This window comes from Sander vitreus, chromosome 21, assembly GCF_031162955.1.
Source record: "Sander vitreus isolate 19-12246 chromosome 21, sanVit1, whole genome shotgun sequence".
Lineage (NCBI taxonomy): Eukaryota > Metazoa > Chordata > Actinopteri > Perciformes > Percidae > Sander > Sander vitreus.
In genome coordinates this window covers 23243982-23265147 of record NC_135875.1, presented here as the reverse complement: position 1 = coordinate 23265147, position 21166 = coordinate 23243982, and the positions used below count along the sequence as shown (strand labels likewise).

At 39.5% G+C, this 21166-nt stretch overlaps 2 protein-coding genes across 10 annotated transcripts in view; both read left to right on the top strand.

Moving 5' to 3' along the window:
• The window catches only part of ccdc57 (coiled-coil domain containing 57), a 97405-nt gene extending 93650 nt beyond the window's left edge, over window positions 1–3755 (top strand). For all 8 annotated transcript variants that reach the window (XM_078279917.1, XM_078279924.1, XM_078279922.1 and 5 more), the window contains one exon: window positions 2741–3755. In XM_078279917.1, the coding sequence (XP_078136043.1) occupies window positions 2741–2958 (218 nt within the window). In that variant the 3' untranslated portion in view covers window positions 2959–3755. The remainder of the gene's footprint in view (window positions 1–2740) is intronic.
• A 1587-nt stretch (window positions 3756–5342) lies between these two features.
• Window positions 5343–21166, top strand: part of fasn (fatty acid synthase) — an 86097-nt gene continuing 70273 nt past the window's right edge. Inside the window, exons 1-3 of one of the 2 annotated variants that reach the window (XM_078279087.1) lie at window positions 5343–5537; window positions 6090–6234; window positions 18132–18267. In XM_078279087.1, coding sequence (XP_078135213.1) covers window positions 18141–18267 — 127 coding nt within the window. In that variant the 5' untranslated portion in view covers window positions 5343–5537; window positions 6090–6234; window positions 18132–18140. The remainder of the gene's footprint in view (window positions 5538–6089; window positions 6235–18131; window positions 18268–21166) is intronic. The other variant, XM_078279085.1, reaches the window with a different exon arrangement.

Genomic DNA, 21166 nt, shown 5'->3' with positions numbered 1-21166 from the left:
AATATCTGTAAAGCAGAATGGACTCACAGTAGTAACATTAGGCTAAAACAGATTTTATTCTGATCCAAAGACTCTTTCTGTGAGAAAGGACAGAGAAGGGACACTAACATTATATCCTGGACTGTTAGTGTAAGAAATATGATGCTTTTGAGAAACGATTGCAAATAAAACAAACTTTTGCTAAAAATTCTAGTGGAAACACTGAACCTATCTTTTTTAATTTAGTTTGAATCATGCTGGATTCATCTATTCGGTAAAATATCCGAAGGTGCCTTGCTGAAGGCAACAGTGGTGGTATTGATAAATCCTGCAGGTTTAACCATCAACCCTATAAACCCTCACAAGCATGAATATACATTAAATATTTTTTTATTACAACATTAAATATGTCAAGTTAGTACATTTTTATGAACAAAATTGCCAACAAAAGAGAGTGATGGCCAGAGTCTGGAAATATTTTTAAGATGAAAAAAGGCGTATTTGGTGATAGATTTGATGTGAGTTTGGAAAGAGAGGGTGAAGTCTAGGATTACACCAAGGTTGCGGACCTCAGAGGATGGGCAGATGGCGCACCCGTCAACATCCAGGATGAGATCTCTAATAGTAGATAGGCAAGTTTATTGCTGTTATGTTATGTAATGGAAGAAACCATAATAATTTAGGAGCAGTCCAACCTTTTTTGGGCCTTAACCAGAATTTGATGCTTAAAGGACAATCAGACTAAGGTTATCAGACTTAAAGAGGCAGTGGTTGGTATTCATTCAACTAAGAAAGAGAATCCTCAGCTGAGGGTATGAAGTATATTATAATATAACCAATGTTAATGCTCATGTAAAAGGAAGTTCTACTGTGTATGTCAACCATTGTCTATTTTGGTGAAGCATCAACCTGCACAAATCTTACATAAATTACAATAAATTACCAGTATCAAGAGCCCTTCAGAAAAATACTTGGGTTACAAGATGGATCAAAGGTTAAGAACTTAAATTATATCCATGTAAATTCTTAAGACCCTGTCTCATAGTGCATTTTATCCCCTTGTGGCCATGCAACCTGACAGACTTGATGTGATGATGATGATAGCGTGTAACGGTACGCATGACCAGAATTTGCAAGGTCTTATTCTTCAAGTCTGATGTGTCAACATGGGTGGGTGGACATGTGAATTCAGCCTTTTTCTTTTCCTGCATGTTTGGGGACACAGACAATGGAGCTAAAAAGCTGCATTTTTCTCATGTATTATCGTTGGCTATACAGAATCACAAAGAATCTTTACCTATCCTGAAATACATTAAATCCTTACGTAATTGTAATATTGTGTAAAAAAGGGATTTAATAAGTGTGTCAGCATTCAGTAATTCATCAAACAAGTGGGCGTAGTCTTTTGTGTTAGGGTAAGTACGTCCACAGAATATCACTTTGTCAAAATACCCAACCACTCCATTCAGTATGAACATCGTTGCAGTCTATCAGTGATAGACGGAGGGAGGGTTGTTACCCAATTTGTGACCTACTCTGTCAGCTCTCCAGGGAACAGTTTCTCAACCATAGCAGCTGCCAGATCAGGCTCAGACACAGTGATCAACATCATACCATCTAATAATTGTGAAACTAGACAATCCTGGTACAAGGTTTAAGTACACTTATGGTAACTGCACTGACTGGGTCAAAGAGTTTATTACAGATATAATCTCCCAAATGCAGTTAGACGTTAAGATTATTTCAAACATTTTGGCCAATAGATTAAAATAGGTCATTACTTCTTTAATTCATCCTGATCAGGTGAGGTTTATTCTATATTCTATTCTATTCTTCTGGGTATTATTCTATGTTTATGCCGAACCTGGGGGATGGAGCCTGGACAGCCCTCAAGAAGACATGGGAAATGGATCTGAGTATCACACTAGATGATGAGGAGTGGGACAGAATCTGTAGAAATATTAAAACTGTGTCACGGATGGGAGGGTGCGCCTCATTCAGTTCAAGATTATGCATCGCTTCTATTGCAGGGACCCAGGTTCCATTCAGCCCAAGATTATTTGTTTTGGGAGATGGGTCAATTCTAAACGGGATAGATAAGCACATGAGGAGCTGGGTCCAAACTAGTTAGGATGGAGAAATGAAGGGGTGCCGTTAAACCAAAAGTGGGCTTTGGAGATGGCTAGAGTGGCGGTGTTTGAAAAAAATGTCATATAAAGCAGCTTTGTGCTGGGGAGAGACGTGTATGATGGGCTTATGGGGTTGTCATTTATGTTTATTTGGTTTATTGTCTATTTTGTTACTGTTTTGTTATATGGTCTGGAATATTGTAGTTACTGTCTCATCTTTTCTTGATTTTTAGTTTTGTATGTTGTTAAAAATAACACACCAAAAAATAAAAAAATACACATAGGGACAGACAACAGGGTTTATGTGCTATATTTGTTTATTAAGGTAAGCATAGCAGTTAATGATAAAATATCTAGTGATGTTAAAGTATTTACATCCACATCTGCACGTAAAACTAATGACTTGTTCCTTGGCCCGTGACCTGATTTCTCCCCAACTTTCATGGAAATCTGCTAACAAGGAAAATGATGGTAGCTTGAACTATGTCTTTTTCAAGACATAGTTCCCCCAAATTCCTCACTCAGACACCTACAAATTGTAACCTTAACTTGGTTAAAGATACCGGCAGCAAATTAAATTGTGTCATCTGTAACAGCCATTCAAATTGCATCTCTCTTGTCTTCCCCTAAAGGTGAGGGTGAGCTGAGCAGGAGGGAGGTGACTGAGTCTGGTGGGGATGGAGTCCAGATGATGTTGCATGGAATCGGTGCTACCTTCCATAGCCAGACCACAACAGAGGTCCAGCAGAGAAGGAACCCCTCTAAAACACCATCAAACACTATCAAGACCAGCAGACCTGGATCCACTGGCAGGATCTGCAAGATCAGAAACTACAATGTTAAAGACTAACACATTATAGTACAATTGGTCAGTTTGTTGGTCCAGGGGAGTCCTACTTAGTATTGGATACTTTTTATAAATATAAATATTTATAAAATAACATTTCCTATGGGTCTGGAAGAGCCTTGTCACGTCTGAGAAAATAACCATGATCATTTCATAGTGGTCATCAGGATTATCTCTAAAGCACAAACTACTAGACAAATGCACTCTAAATCAAGAATTGCCTCAAATACCAAAACATAATGTTCTTAAATACATTTCAGAATAAAAGTTATGGTAAGAGCATATTTTTTATATTTTACTGCTTCTTCCAAAATCAGAGTTCATGTGAGCAGTTAAGGGACCACAATTAAAATAGACCTATAGGCTTCAAGTGTATGATTGTGTATGATCTTTAATATTTTAATGTATGTTAAAAGCCCTTCTGTATGTATTATTGTTTTGTAGTAAACCCACCTTTTTTTTTTTGTTTTCCCAAAATAAAACCGTTCCAACATGTGTTAGTCAAATAATCTGTTAATTGATTAAACTCAATTGCTATACATTCTAAAATGGACAGCGACCCATCAGGGAAAAGGAGCTAATGTCTGCCCCAAAGTCAAATAAAGTTGCTGATGGGGTGTTGACGAACGTTAGGGCACCCCGGTGGTTTATAGTTAAAGCACCCACCAAGAACTGCAATGTCCCACTGGGGACCTTTGTTGTATGTCATCCCCAATCTCTCTTTATCCAAAGCGAGGGTTAAAAAGGAGGGTGATATTGTGATAATGGGCTATATAAATAAAATTGACTTGACTCCCCTACACATTTTACTGTCATCTCTCTGCTGTCAACTATGCAATAACGACATAACACCTGAAAAAATAATTGAAACCACCAAGTAATTTAAGTTGCCGATAATCATTACTGTAGGTATTATTAATATAAACAGAAATGTAATGTCATAATAAAATGTATTCATTTATGCTGTTCCAAGTAAAAGGCCATCTCCATACATGTTAAAGCTTTGTCATGTCTCAAGAAACCAGATTCCTCTTAGGGTGACTCTTCTCATGCAGTTGTAGTGCTGCTGTGCACAGTCCACTGGGATTTTGCACATGAGCTATCAAGTTTGAAGTTAGACTACTTAATTTCAGCCAAAGAACCAATCTATCGCTTTCACTATTGATCACAGGGTTACTGCCTTACATCTTATCAATGCTGCCACAGTAGGTCAGTAGGGGAAAAAAATCTTTCTTTTGAACATCATGCTATCCGAAATGATGAACTCTAGTAACCCCAAGAAGTCAGACGAGCTTTCCTGGCTACGTCATCACTTGGGTCCCGCCTTTTAATCACCCTATCTCTAAACAGCACGCTCCACTCTGTTGTGATTGGATGAAGCTTCACACCCCTGCTCCGTGATTGGCCTATTCACAAGTCATCCAGAATACTTAGATGTGTGTACTAACTTGTGCCGACGCCGGTCTTCATCACGTTCGATGTTAAGTTATGAAATGTTAAATATAACTTGAACTTGATAAAGGTTCACAACCTAGCATGCTTTGAGGGTAAGAGGAAAAGGCAGAGAAATATTTAAGAGTGTATCTATTTTCTAGGCCAAGTGGTCAAAATATAATTGCTGATGTATGTCAATAAAGCACACCATTACTGTGTTTACGTAATTAGTTACACTGGATGCTTCAAACATAGTTTAATTTATTAAAGTAAGAAAATATTCATAACTAAACAGGTCACAACCCAAATACTATATTAAATATTATAAAATAAAACGGTGTGATATCCATTCTATGCTGTGTAGTTAAACTTTGGCTTTATTCTAATGCTTTTGGTGATCGACTTTTCTTCTAGCACAACATAGAATTAAATTAAATTAAATCTAAACTATTAGATGGATTGCATGACATTTGGTACAGACAGTCATGTTGCTCCACACCATTTGTGACTCGAGATGCCTGTCTTTAAGTCAGATGTTTTCCAAATATAGCCCCTTTAGTACGCAAGTTCCACAAACATTATATAACGGTTAAAATGTTAGTAAATAAGAGGTAAATAGTAATGGCCTGTAAAGCTGCTCAGTTTAATGCCTTGATATATGTCAGTAGTGTAAACAATTTAGCTGTTGTCAAATGTGGCGACCAGTATTGCGTATGGCCACACTTTCCTATTTCATCTTTAAGGCGAATTAACAATTCTCGTGTCATTTTGTAGTCTGATGCAGCTGTCGCCTGCAGTCTGGTGTTTCGGCGGAGCTTGGGGTAGCCAGAGAAGAGAATCAATTTGAACTTCAGTAACCCCGACTCATTATGTTTCTCTCTCTCTCTCTGTGACTACGGGGGCGTTCAACGAATTGCTCCATCACTGGCTGGATCTAAAAGCCCTGCCTCTTTTCTCATTGGACTGTGCAGCCAAGCCAAGCTGTCAGCCCATGTGGCGTGGCCAGGCAGAATGTGAGACATTTAAATCCATCAGAAAAAAAGATTCAAAGAAGCAGAGGCTTAGTTAACCGTATAGACAGTGAAACGACAGAGACAGCCGTTCCTCCCTACAGTTACAGTAAGAGGAACACCATCTGGGCAACACAGGTAAGCTAATTTCGCTAACGATAATTAGCTGCAGTGCAGCTGCTATCGGCGTCACTGCCAGTATGCGTGACTTGGCTTTTTGTTGTGTTGAGACAGAACAATAGCAGGCTAAACTAAAAAATACGCCTGTTTACTTTGTCGTTGCTTTTTTAACACAGCTTTGTGAGAAAATAGTAACGGTATGATTTGACATGTTGTCTTCTATTATTCTAAATTAACGTTACGCTTGCATTTTACACTATCACCATGCAGCTTTTATTTCAATTAATTATAATTCTAAAATGGTTCGTCTTTGACCTCTTGATGGAGATAATTAATCTTGGTGGATCATATTCAAACCCAAATTAAAAGTGAATCTACAGCAGTTCTGACAGTAACTTATTCTCAAAATAGTATGCATATTATGTGATCGAAATCATTGCTGATTTTAAAGGCCACTTTAAATGGCCAAAACCACAAAGATTGGTGCATGTTTCTTAACACTGGCATCCTATTATTGTATTTTTATTGAAATACTGATGATGTTGCTTTGCTTCCGGCATTTTGTCACAGGAGGTATATACTGATGATAAACCATACCCTACAGGAAGGCCTTTGTTCAGCCCAGTACTGTACAAACTGAAGTGCCAGGCTAACTGAAAAATGAATGACAGATTCATTCCAGATTGTGAACTCACCCTCTCCTTCCTTTTTAAAGGTAAAGGTGGCTTTACATGTGTCACTGTAGGTCATGGCTGCTGGATGAGAACAAACCAAATGAAGGCCATTGTATTGAGATTAGAAAGTATCAGAAATGTCCTCTCCTATAAGAGTGTCTCTTGCTCACATGGTTGATTTAAAAATGAATGCTGACATAAAGACCAGATTAAATTCAGTGTAGTTTGCTTCTTTTACATGTGGTTGAGCAATTCTGTGTGTCTGTCTGTCTGTCTGTCTAAACTTGTAGATGAGACATTCTTCTGATGTCAGGTAGAGCGATGATTTTGTTGAAGTTTGCATTGTTGGCTTCTATGTAATCAAGGAACAAGTTTGTCCTCTATACTTAGAGGAAGAGGATACTTGCCTGCAGAGTAATGATAGAGTTTTGGATTATTCTCAATTGTGTATCTACCTTCAGGCTCTTTTAATCAGGCTGTGTGACAAGTCAGGTCTTGTTGTGGGGTGCTGCTGGATGAGCTAAGCAGTTTATTGTTCAGAATCTTAGGGCTGAAAGAAATGCAATAAGGAATAACTGTAGAAGACAATTTAGACACTAATCTTTGTACAGTATAATTTGGAATGATTTTTAGGACAGCATGGGGCTGCAGTGGGGCAGACGCCATTCATAGTGCTGAGTAAGTATGAATGCAGCCTAACTTGCAGCTAGCGGAAAGTCTTTAGTCATGTGCAGGGTGTTAGTGTGTGATGTGGGTCAGGTAAGGCTAGATATTGAACTGAAGGTGCTACATTAGGTCTAATCCCAGGCCAGTGTATCTTGGAATCCAAATCCCTTTAAGGTACAGAGCCAAAGAAAGGGCCAGGACAGCATGTCATACTGTTAGGTCTGGCAATGCGAGACTACTATCTTCACAGCGCTGTAGAGTGAGGTCTATTAGTGATAGACCGATTATCAGCATTGGCCGATTATCGGGCCATTTTTTTGGCAGTTTGCAGATGATCTGTATCAGCGTTTTATTTGCCTGATAAAGTTAACTAATTCAAAAGTGCACTACTTTGGCTTGGCTACAGCTCTGTGTCTGTCCCTCTGCTTCGGTTTCACTCACCACTGAGTCTGACTTAATGTCCCGTCCACAACACTATCTGACTATTTTTTACTGGGTATTATGTTGAAAGTTTATCATTTATTAAATAATTGTGTATATGTACATTTTTTATGTTTCTGATACTGTGTATTTTTCCATCTGATGATCATAAATGACCTGTAACAGCAAATGAGAATAACAGTGAAAAGAAGGCTATTTTTATATAGTTTTTAATAATGCCTCTGCTGGGGTCCGATTTTTCCCGCAAAGTCACAAAATGATTTACAGATAGATCAGTTGAAGTTACAGCTACAGTCACACATTCTGACGGGTCACAGATTTCTTTGTAACACTGGAAAAGCCTGTGTTAGCATATCCAGCCAGGTAAAATGTAGCAGTAGATTTCTTTATATAGGCCTAATTGTATTTTAATTTTATTTTAGAAGTTATCTGCTGTAGTTATGGCTAATACTGGGGCAGGGCCGTCACAGAAGGAAATTAAACGAAGAACAGCTAAAAGGGAAAGTGACAGACAACGGGCGAAAACCCGAGTCAATCATGCTCGGGTTTGACCGAGTCAATCTCAGTCAGGCTTTCAACAGATGGAGACAATTACGGGATTGTAATAATTCAAAATCGACCCCGAATTGGCCCTCAGGTATGTAATATGTCTATTTCATTCATTAAATAACTTTACAATGCGCGATGTGGTTGTATGTCAATAGCCATCATTAAATTACGTCCCCCTTCCATTTAGCGTGTTTGTGTTGGCCTACTATTTTCTTTTCCCTTGTCCATCTGTAGTTGTGTAAAGTGTCCTTGGGTTTCATGAAATCAAACTCTGAGTCTAACCTTGATCTCTGAGTTGATTTACCTTGAGATGGGAAACTCTAGTTTTCGGTTCCAGAACTGCTGATTTGTGTCAGTTTAATCAACTCGGAGTATAGCGCCTGCAACACTACTAAAGGCAGCATGAATGGAGCCATGATACTACGATTCACCATGGCAACAACCACAAACAAATCGGTCGGCGTACTTTACCCCTCTGGAACTGTAAATACTCATGCGCACATGCAGCGAGTTTGAACATATATTTTGTAAAAAAGCAACACAGCTGTTGCAAAAGACCAGGAATTGGCTTGGGAGAAAATTGCTGCTCAAGTCAATGCGTAAATTCCAATATAGTGTATTAATTTCCTGCCGGCGAAAAAGTAGCCTACCAATCCTATTCTGAGGTTGCAGCACCATGTTATTAACAGAATTATAATTTATTTCAAAGGGTTTTACATCATTCACCTGCAATCCTGCAGAACTCCTTTTTAATGGCTCTCACTGGTTTGTGTCCAAGGAACACTACAAAAACGTTTTCAAAACATTTCAGAGCAAGGTACACTTTTCTGACGGCTCTGCATGTGGCTTTACTAATATGCTCCCCATCACCATTGTTAAACTGCCGTATGCAAAAAAAAAAAAATGTAACGGGACACACAGAATTTGCTCGGATGTAAGAGCATGTCCACAATGGGTGACGTTAGTGATATGAGGACGGATAAGGTTATCTACATAATTTTATGAAAACAATACAGCTCAAATGGGTAGTTATCTGGAAATAAAAATACATCTAGTCGGGGCGTTAATATCATGTTCCGACGTATGTTTAACTCCCTGCGAATTAATAGAGCTTCTTTATCAATTGGATCGTCAAGAAAAAGGACATCCATGTTCGAGGAAAAAACGTTTTGAACCCTGTTTTATTCATGCAGATGACAAAACTGCCCTAAAATGTGTCTGATAATGAATGAATGACGAGACTGAGAGAAACTCAGGGTTTCTTGAAGAAAACCTGCTCCCGACCAGGTTAGGTTCACAGACTCAGTTACCATAGTAACTGACTCTGAGGCTAAGTTACCTCTCTTTCTGAAATGGGCTGGAGTTGCCCTGCCTTCTCAGGTTTGATTTACCTCCCTTTCTGAAACGGAAAATCCAGAGTTTCCCTCATCTCAGAATTAAACTCCCACAACAATAGGCACCTTAAATATTATAAAAATGTCATTCACTGCAGAACTATCTTACCTATTTTCCTAGTTCTACACCTTAGGAGTGCCCAGCCCCTCCCTGCAGAAAGGACCTAATCAGGCAAACCTGTTTCTACTCTCCTTGATTAAGCGGGTGAGCAGCTGATCTACCACCCACATCACAGGCAGAACCCTAGCAAAAATACCATGAACCCATAAACCCACTAAACAGTCCTTTGTCAAATGATAAAGTATCAAATAAACTAAAACATTAAACTGAAATTAAAGATTAAGCAGACACAAAACATAATTATTTTTGGAAACTAGTGAAAAGGGAGAAAGGCAGCCTTTTCACAGAGGGGAGAGCAAGATATTGGGGTAGAGAGATGTCACATGGCTGTTCATTTTCCCGCTGTGTGTGTGCATGTCAGTTTGTGTGCTTGCACACTGAATTGTGTACTCTCTCACAATACATTGAGAACTTTGTCAGAGATTCATGTTATGGTTTAATCACAGTTGTCACAGTTTTGTTTTCATGCTAGGTCTACCTTCCATCTCAAAATTTTATTTTTTCCCACGACGGCAGGACACCCTTAAAGGTGCAATATGTAATACTGCCAGCTAGTGTTTAAAATAGTTACTGCAGTACAAATTCAAAATACTGGAGAGTGTCGTCTCAAAGTTGTCGAGGTTGCCAGGCTGAGAGCGCAGCATCCATAGTCTCGCTTTGCCAGACCCTCCTCCAAAGCGTGCTGAAGGAGCATCCACAACAATATTGCTAGACGCTTGTCTCACATAGCCAGACATTACTTCACAGCACAGCGGAGTAGCTAAGGTTAGATGCTGACTATATTGACAGTCAGAGAAGCCCGTGCTTATGCGGAGCTCTGTACCCAACTGACAGACACACTTTTTCGGCTTATAATTAGCGGTACTGTAGGTACCGCTAAAAGCGCAACAACCTATATAATTCAATGTCATACACAAATGTTGAAATGACAGATAGCCGTGATAAATTAGCCTGAAGCTAATGCTTACCTGTTTAGGAGGAAATTAGCCAACTTGGCGTCCTTTTGGGCTCCAAGCTGTCTCCATCTTTCCAATACATCTCCAATATTTACCCAGGGTTTATAACGTCTCTGATCACGCAACTGTTAGAAACATGCCATTTTTTTTAGGTTGGGTAGAATTTATCTCCGTCGATCTGGTTTGTTTACAGGTATATCTGGCAACCCGGCCTGGCTGTCAAACTGGGCAGTTGATAACAAAACACCGGCCAAAACGCAACACAACACAACAGAAATTCTGTGACGGAATGGAAATTTCAAAAGGAGAAAATACTGGCATTACCTGTACACTAACCTGGTTACTGTAAATCTGCACATGCAGGAAGTCAGTAATCCGATTTCTCCCCTAATCCAGACCTCATTTTGAAAGCATGGCTTTCTAATTTTAACTGTATAAGTGACAAAAGCTTATTTTTATTTATTTATTTTGATTTGGTGTCAGAATAGACTGAGGTTTTTTTTTTTTTACACCTGCCTTATTTAGTTTGGTTGAATCGCACAAGACTTGGTTTTCTACCTTGGTGCGGTTCGTTTGGGCGGGTGTGAATGCAGCAATTGCACTCCGGTGCGCACCAAAAGCGGACCAAAACAAGAAGACTAATGTTGCGCAGGAAATGTACCATGAAGATCAATTACAACCACTAATCTACAATGCTGTGAAGCGTACATATCTCACTCTCTCTCTCACTGTCTCTCTCTCGTATGGGCTAAAATATAAATTACCTAAGGAATATATTTACTCCCACTGCTCGCTTTTCAGGCAAAGTGAACAACAGTTTTTTTTTGTGGAAATAATTGGCCTAACTCCTTGAATTGTTTCATTTAAGAGCAGTAGTTCCTAAATGTATATTTTTAGATATATCATTCAGTCGGTCCGCATCTGCCACGTTTTTGTTTGTTACAGAGGCAGTTTCCTTCTTTATTTATTGTATGCTTTGCTTCCTAGTAGGCCTATATGGACATAAAAGAGCGACTCTGAAGAAATTGGACTCTAACATCTAGAAACTATAAAGATGATTAAGTGATACATTTAATGCACACTTTAAACATGACTGTAACACAGTCTATTCATCAGTTATTTCCCCCCAGCAATATATAAGGTCAAAAACCATTGAGGTGTCCTCTCCCTGTTGTTTCATGAATGTACAGTAGCCTCAACTATATAGTTACTGGTCCAGTGAACTAAGACTATAATTAGGGAGTCCTATTGTCCAATTATAAAAACTTATAATAATTTTTCAATCCTCCCAAATTATAGTCCCAGTTCACTGGAAAGAACACAACTTTTGTGCTAAGAATGCCAAATACAGTGCATATGGAAGAGGAACATACATGGTCCTTTGTTAAAGAATACTAAAAGAAATAAATCAACTAACATAGTTAAAGGTGTATTTGTCCCTGACCAGTCTGCCATTGTTGGAACCACTGACACGTGTATAGCACTTTATATATTATCCTTCATCACTGACTTCATTTAAAACACATTTGCAACTGTATCAGCCTTTTCTAATTATCTCAACAACTGCCATAATATAGTCATCAAACTTCTAACAACAATATGAATATTGGTTTTCATACAGCCATATAACCATAATGACTGTCACATGAAGAATTATAAAAAAAATACATAACAGTGCTTTACTGAACAGCAATATGCACATGTTGTATTTTAATGCAGGTTGATAATAATAATAATAATAATAATAAGGTAAAAGCACTGCTGAGTGAACAGAACAGGCTCCAGGATTAATAAATCCTGGCTGTTAGCCTGGTCAGGAGCAGGCTAGCGGCACAGAATAAATTTCCGTGGTAACTTAGGTGCCTCTGCTTTTGTGCAACCAAGTCAAGGCATCCAGGATAACTGGAATATCCCAGCTTAATCCCTTATCCTGGTTTTGTGCAACAGGCCCCTGCTTGATGAAGTGGTCTCGGTACGCTTTCAATCCAACTCTGGAACGGTTTGTGGTGAGAACGTGATCTGACCTCCAACCGCACCAACTATGTGTACTCTGCAAGTCTGAACTAAATGTCGGAGCGGAGTCTCGGTGACCAGAGCAGATGTAGGAAGTTCGCTGGCGAAACAATGTCTGATTATTTTAAATAAATAAGCTGGTTTGACCATGGAGATGAAATAAATATGCACTAGTCCAGAACACAGGACCTTCCTCCTGTATTTACATTCTTGCTCCCGCCCCAGACACATCTGCCCAATAAGCGGAGTGAACGTTCTTGCATGGTTTGTAATAGAGCCTGACTGATAAAGGATTTTTAAGGCCGATAACGATACAAATATTGATTTAAAAAGCCGATATCGGCCGATATACATTTTAAAAAACAAATCCAGAAATGCAGAAAAAACAGATTTCCTTAACATTAGTTATTTGAGTCCTCACTAAAATAATATGATAATGCAGTTTAAAAATAATAGTTTGTTCTATTGTCTCAACAGAACAGAGGAACATCAAAATATATTAAAGTTATGATAAATAAAATGTATAAAAATACAAACTTAAGATATGAAATATATATATATATATATATATATATATATATAGTATATATATATATATATATATATATATATATATATATATATATATATATATATGTGTATATATATATATATATATATATATATATATATATATATATATATATATATATATATATATATGTGTGTGTATATATATATATATATATATATATATATATATATATATATATATATATATATATATATATATATAAAATATGTGTGTATATATATATATATAATATGTGTGTATATATATATATATATATAATATGTGTATATATATAAAACACACACACTCTTATCTAGTTTGTAATGACGCATTTTGGTATGTTTGGATTTTTCCAGGTGTGAAACGAAACCGAACCAAGGGTAAATCGAAAGTTTACAAACTCAACTGATTCTGACCAGAGCAAACTAGGTTTGAAAAAAATAGGTGTGAAAAGGCCCTGACAGCACAGTGAGGGCAGGCAGACAGAGCACACATGCCAAGCAGTGGAAACTTCTTTAGACTTCCAGAGACTACTTTGTGTTAATTTTAGTCAGTTTGGATGAAATGGTTTTAAAGGATACTTAAAATAGTAGTGACATCGTTCATATTTGTTGTCGTATTTGTCAGAAGAAGCAAAAGCGTTGCATCTTAAGCGCAGTTCAGACCAAAGATTTGCAACGAGACAAGGTGAAACTTGTAACGCTCTTGTCTGCAATGTTCTAAAACCTGCCAGTTCAAGTCCATAGGAAAACTCCCAATAGCAAGGAAATGGGAGCAAGAGCTGAGCCCTGAGGGGAACGCAATTGATTGGGAGACAGTTCATCATCGACTATAGATCTATGGAAAAACGCAGCAGCACAAGTATCAGTCCTAATGACCTCAGCATCACAAGAATTAGAGGAGTGACTGGACAAGGTGTGGTTTTTGCTTATTTGTATGTTTTTGTTTTCCTCGAGACCGCAGAAGGTGGGGGGTGGTAGATAGTTTTTGTTCTTGTTCAATTGTGTTTGTCTGTTCTGTATGTTAAAAAATATAAAAATAATAAAAAAAATTGATCTAAAAAAACTGCCAGTTCACACCAATGCGACGAGACGGTGTATCATCTCCATAGCAATTCCTCTTTGTACTTCCGTTCTAAATTCCAAATTTCAGGCTTTTTTGTAGCTGGACATTTGTTGTGTCTAAATATAAATGTGGATAAGGTTAGTGATGGTGAGATGCTTGCTACAGTTGCATTTCTAGTGATGAGTCGGCAAAAACGTTTTATTTCTCTGATTTACGGCTTTGTTCTAGGTGCTACCACGTCATTCTCTAGCTCGCTCGACCACATTACCTTGCTCGCATTTGTTTAGAAGGAATATTCAAATGTCATTTTTGGCCAATTTTGACAGCCCTATTGTGTATTTGATTGATCAGATGATATGACGATGAAAAATGAGAAAAGCCTTTTGTGTGTGTCCTCTCAACACCTTACGAAAGTCCCTGATATATTACAGAGCTGACTGTGCTGTCGGTGCATACACGCGTACGTTTGCAAAAACATTCATGGGGATCCAGACCATGTGGGCTAGGTAGTGTGCTGAACATCGTGTACAATATGAGGGAAGGGGTCTGAGGATGATGGCAGGACAGCTGCTCTCCAATGAGGTAGTGACATGCTTTAATTTAGAGTGGCTATGTCTCAAGCTGCTAGCCCATTGGTTCATAGCCTGGCCTAGAAACGAGGAACAAAGACACACACACACACACACACACAAATTACAATATGGATGTGCTCACTCATGTACACGGAATAGCCCATCAGCAGACTACATTGTCTGCTGTAAATTGCTCTTTCATGCATGCTTAGAGGAACTCATTCCCAAACCTGCCAGTCAACGCCAACATAATTACATATGCTTCAATACAGAAACATGTGTAATGTGAATTTATACTATTGAATTACTGCCACATGAACCTTTTTTGAAATTTCATGTTTTGCTGTGATAAAAAATGTTTCTTAGACAGATACGGCTGACCGTATTATTTGTACTGTATATCAGTGAGTGTTGCACTGATGACACGGGACTGCCAGTTGTGCATGCATTTACTGTATCAGCTATCCTCAATATCAGCTGACTGGAAAGCCAACCACATGCATTTAGAAATTCAATTTTTAATTTCTAAGGATTTCTTAAAATTCCAACAGAGAATTTTTTTTCAATACACACTTCCATCCTACAAAGTATGGTATTCCAGAAAGGAGCACAGAAAAAAAGCTTAAGCTATTGGTCCAAGCCCAAGGGGTGGGAGAGCTACGCGGTTCACACAGCAGTGCTGTGGAACCCCATTGTTTTTGCAAAGATTATTATTCTTCCATTGATAAAACTTGCGCTACAGCCCTTGGTGTACATGGTGGGGGGCTGCCATTTTCAGGACTGGTCCAAAACTCTGCACCCTCAGCGGGGACAAAAATAGACACACTTCTGCCACTAGGTGGCGCTATAGCAGAAGAAACGCGTTTGGCCCTATAACTCTCAAACCGTACATCGCACTTTCAAAAAACATATCCTCATGTTCCTTGGATCCAGTTGATTCTCCTGATATAGACATGCCCATTTCCGCCTAGACTTTTATGCGTGAAAAATCGCAATTTATAAAAAAACCTACTTTGCCGAACTCCTCCTAGACCATGCGACCGTTTTGCACAAAACTACGCGCGTAGCATCTCCAGACCGACCTGACAAAAAGTTCTCAAAAGAATTTTTACAGGATAAAAATGCCTATTACGCATGAACAAATTTGTGTAGCTAACTATGAAAACACCAACTTTGCCATATCTCGGCCAAAATAAATGCGAAACTTCAGATTCTTGTTTGCCATGATCTTCTGGAGGTCCCCCATACATTTTATGAAAATTGGCCACTAGGGGGCACTACAAGTACAAAAAGTTTATATCTCATGAACGGCTCATCCGATTTTTACGAAATTTGGAGGGTACCATCTTAGGCCGCTCCTGAGGCCACCTCTACAGTTGGGTACTGATTGGTCAAAGTGGGCCTGGCCTATGGGACCCACGTTTGGATTCACCACTTACGCTGATGTGAGCAGCTTCAAATTTACAGGGTAGATGTACAATGGGTCATGGACCTCACCTACCAAAAATGACACATGTGGACCACTAGGTGGCGCTATGTTTTTTTTGCCTTAACTCCCACATTACACATTACATTCACGTGTTCCTTGAATCAAGCTGAATCACATAATATAGGCCACGCCCATTTCTGCTTAAAAGTTTTTTTGCAATGCGCAAAACCACTGGATGGCGCTATGACGTCAAACGTGTTTTTGCCTGTAACTCCCACAGTACTCATTGCACATTAGAAAGCCTTACATCGCCGTGTTTACATCAAGCTGAATAACAGGATATAGGCCCCGCCCATTTCCGCAAAGAAGTTTATTCGCAATATCGTGCAATGTGCAAAACCAACTTTTTCGAACTCGTCCTAGGCCGTACAACCGATCTGCACGAAACCTGTTAGGTAGCATCTCCAGATGGACCTGACCAAAAGTTATTAAAAGAATTTTGCTACATTTAAGTATGCCTAATTTATGACCAAACTAAATTTTGTAGCTAGCTACGAAAACGAACTTTAGCATATCTCGGCCAAATTAAATGCTATCAGCAAAAATTATTGTTCGACATGCCATTCTGAGGCACTGTACCAAATTTGGCGAAGATCGCCCATTATGGGGAGCTATAATCAACGTAGACGTGATAACTCAATGCATTTAAATGGGACATTTGCGATTGCAATTTTTCTGCCATAGTAATTGCTATCAACATGAAACTTGTAATGCTTGTTTGGCATGCAGCATTGAGGCTCTGTACCAAATTTGGCGAAGATATGTCATTAGGGGGCGCTATAGTCAAAGTAGACCAGTTTTTGCCCTTATACTCCTTGAGGTCGAGCGTGTCGTATACGATGCCAAACGGCACTTCTGTTTCATAACTTAATAACTTTATAATTATAACTAGTAGAAACATACGTTCTTTTGGAGCTAAAAGCTAACAGTCGCCCCGTTCTGCTGATGTCTTTGTTGTCTTCCTAGCCCTTACGAAGGTTTTGTATCTAGCCTAGAAGCCCAGAGTTTTTAGGGGTCTTTGTGCAATTAATCCATACTGTTACATCCAAATATATACAGTGTATGCAAGAAATGTAAATAGTTTGTCGTTTATATGAGTTAAAATGTTCAATATGTTTATTTTTGCACTGGATGACTCCAAATATATATAGAACTGTTTTAGACAACACAAATGCTTGTCTGGCATTGCTGTGTGTGTGATATCAATATATATCTCTGAGATTCATGTTCCGTTTTATTTATTTATTTGTCTTTATGGTCCTACAACCTTTTTAACATTCAAGTGACCTCACTGCAGCACAAATATTCTAATAGCCCAGTTTTTCCTGAAAACAGTGTTTTACAAACTTTTATAGAAAATAAAACCAGACGGACCAGAGGTTGTCAAAAATCCTTTAGGGCTCTGGGATATTTGCAACGGCAATGTACCTTGCGGCTCACACCTCTCGATATTTCCTGAAGTTTGCCTCCCCACCGTTAGGCTATGCTTCAGGTCCCGCTTTTGCACGCTCCCCAGGTCACTGGGGTAGACTCGCGTCGAGGCGACTGGGCAACTTGGACCCCGTGATAACTGCTTGGAGTTCTAGTTTGTGTTGGTAGTGTTAAGCTCAACATTATTCAGTAAACATCTGGGGCCTGTTTTACAACAGTGATTTGCGAGCCGTGCAAATCTGTGTCAAATAATGGCAGTGTCATGCTCATAGACTAAAACTGGTCATGTTTCACAAATGAATCAGGGTCACAAATTGCAAATAAATGTGTGTCCTACAGGGCTCTCAATGCCCATGCATGGTTTGAAAGTATTGTGTTTTTTTTTTAATTCGTAAAGGAGAGGAAATTATCTGAAGGTTCTTTATTTCTAGCATGCTGGAGAGTAGAATATTTGGTTTAATTATTGTTTCAAGGATGTACACGGATGGCAGAATTGATTCCAAATAATAGCTAGAAAAGAGGGCCTGCAAAGGTTAAACCAAGGCAAAGTGTTGATCGCTAGTATAAAAAATCATGCTTAGTTGAGTTGAGGACTTGATTTCCACCTGACTGGATCAGCTAATTGATCACATTCATCAGTGTGTATACATTTTGTACCACTCTTATTTTTTTCTCTATCTATCTACAGTAATTCAGCATGGATGAGATAGTCATAGCAGGGATATCGGGCCGTTTGCCCGAGTCCGACAACCTGGAGGAATTCTGGGAAAACCTCATCAATGGTTTGGACATGGTGACGGAGGACAACCGGCGGTGGACACCAGGTGAGACCCCTCATAAAGCTAGGCTATAGATTTTCAGTGACATGACTTGTGTCACGATACCAAAAATCTAGTAATCTGTACCGATAACCCAAAAGTACACGATACTCGGTAGTGCTGGGTGGTATACTGTCTGAACTTGTATACTGGTCTTAATTTCCCAAAATATATGAATTTTTTACATACCGTTACACAACCGGAGATACACCAGAAATACATGTGCCCAAGAGAGTACAACTTAAACTGACTAAAATGTCGTCAGGGTTGGACTCTTATGAATCCTGAAATGTTTGAGCCAATTGGTAATGTACACTGAAGTTACACCCACTTCCTGTTTCGATGGCCCCCTACAGGAAGTTGGTCCTCTATAACTTGCACATTTTTTGCGCTATTACAATTATTTTAATACCTTTTCATCTTTAAGGTCTTAAGATGGCTCAGACCAAATTTGAAGTCGATCGGATGAAATCTCTAAGAGCAGTTCGTTAAAGTACAACATGTGGAAATGGCCACATGTCTTTCAATTCAAAGTGGCGGATTTCTTGTTGGGTTTAGGGTATTACTCCAATGAGCTTTTTTGTACGTATTGGCATGATACATACGTTTACAAGATTTTGTGAGTCTACATCAAATCTACTGCAGGGGCTGCTTTTCACCAGGCTTGATGCGACTGCCAATTTTGGTGAGTTTTTGAGTATGTTAAGCCCCTCAAAAAGGCGATTAATTTACCGGACGAAGGAATAATCCTTCAGTTTCAATAGGGCCTTCGCCGCTGTCGGCGCTCAGGCCCTAAAAATAGACAATAAACCAAATAAACACCATAAGTCATCATACTTCTTAGGAGCCCTCCAGAAAGTTCAGGTACTTTCCCCATTTTCTAATATATACGTACATCCAATCTGGCAAACCGTTTATATGACATTTCTTCAAACGCCGCCACCCTAGCCATCTCACAAGCCCACTCCTGGGATCGGGCCCAAAAAATCAAGCCCGATAATTCCGGCGCAAAACAAATCTAGGGGGTTAATAACGGATGTGTACCCACTCTGTCGTTCTCTGGGACATGTTTTCATGCTAATTGATTGTGTTTGGAGCTTGAACGAAGCTAGCGCGGACCGCTGGTTAGCTTACATTGCTAGTATTCGGGGCACAGGGAAAGTAAAAACAAATCTCTATTTATACCACTAAAAAGGCTCAAAATATCACCAAACTTCAACGGTAGCATAGTGAGGGTCCCTACATGTTAACCGAAGCATTGAGAATTTTGTAAGTGTACTCACAGTTTATTGAACGAAGAGCTGCGGGAGCTCCGTGAAAGGGCTAAGAGAGAGAGCTATGCCGCAACAGAGCCTCGTACTTGGGGAAACCAGTCATGACTTACAGCTGGCGATGCCAACTCAAATCAAAAGCAATTTGCACAATATATGAAATAATTGCACCGATGTAAAACATAACTTGTCTAGTTTACTTACTCAGTGTATAACTGTCCATATTGTCCCTCCGGTCTGGGTCGCCGTCTCCAATTTATTTTCGGGACATGGAAAAAAGTTTCCCTGTTCATCAGAGAGGGGGAATCTTCAGACTGTACAAAACACTGCGTCTCTTGGGTGTTGCGACGCAACAGGTCCCACTCCGTGCAACACAGACACTCCTGTTCGGTGGCCATAGCTTCACAATGTCTGCAGGTACACCACCAGTTTCCCGAAGTATGAGGCTCTGTTGCGGCATAGCTCTCTCTCTCTCTCTCTAGCCCTTTCACGGAGCTCCCACAGCTCTTCGTTCAATAAACTGTCGGTACACTTACAAAGTTTTCAATGCTTCGGTTAACATGTAGGGACCCTCACTATGCTACCGTTGAAGTTTGGTGATATTTTGAGCCTTGTTAGTGGTATAAATAGCAATTTGTTTTTACTTTCCCTGTGCCCCGAATACTAGGGCTGAAACGATTCCTCGAATAATTCGATTACAAAAAATCCTCGAAGCAAAATTCTTTGCCTCGAAGCTTCGTTAAATCAATGTAATTAAGGTTATACGGCTCACTGTGTTTCCGCAAGGAGGATAATTACTAGCGCACACAACAGGTTGACGCTTCTGTGGACACAAGACCGTTTATATACTGTCTATGCACGAGAAGAAGAAGAGACAGGCGAGAGAAAACGACGGAAAGTTTGGGATCATTTTAAGCTGCAAACATGCTACTACATCATCTCTGTAGAAAACATCCAGTCTACTCATCCATTCCACGGAGCGACCCCGACACAAGGTAGCTAACTAACGTCTGCGGCTCTCGTCCACCGCGCTGTTTTACACAACTAGCCGACAGCATGCTACTCTGCTAATAGCGATGTTTTACCAACAAGCTAAAACGAGAGCTGTCGGTATGTAGTCTAACTGTTTATTAGTTTGCTACTAATCTTTGGAAACTTAGTTGCTGCCGGAGACAAACCGGCTCCTCCCCCCAGCATGGCCACTTAATATGTACGTGAATGACGTCATCATGCCGGTGATGTCTGCATTCTTTATCCTCACTCAGTATTAGCCTTCTTAAAATGTGTCCCCCAGAACAGTGTAGTTGAATAGCCCTGCTGTAAGCTTTGTACAGTCACATTTACCTGGGCTTAGTAATTAAAAGTGGTCTGGAGCGTGTGCATGCGTATCGCTCAAGCGGAGTCAGCAGCTAGCGTGCGCCCAGGTGACGAGAAGCAGAGCGCATAGAGCAAAAGACTGTTGTTGTTCTTCTGCTGCGCGCAATCTCTACTTATTTTACAATCCTCTTGTAAAAATGTCTTTCTGTCACAAACGCAACCCTTGCCTCTGCTGAACCCGCCATATAACGCCGCGGCTTGCCGGTCTTGTGTGTGGGATTTAGTGACTGTCGGGGCGGACGGATCATGCTCCAGCT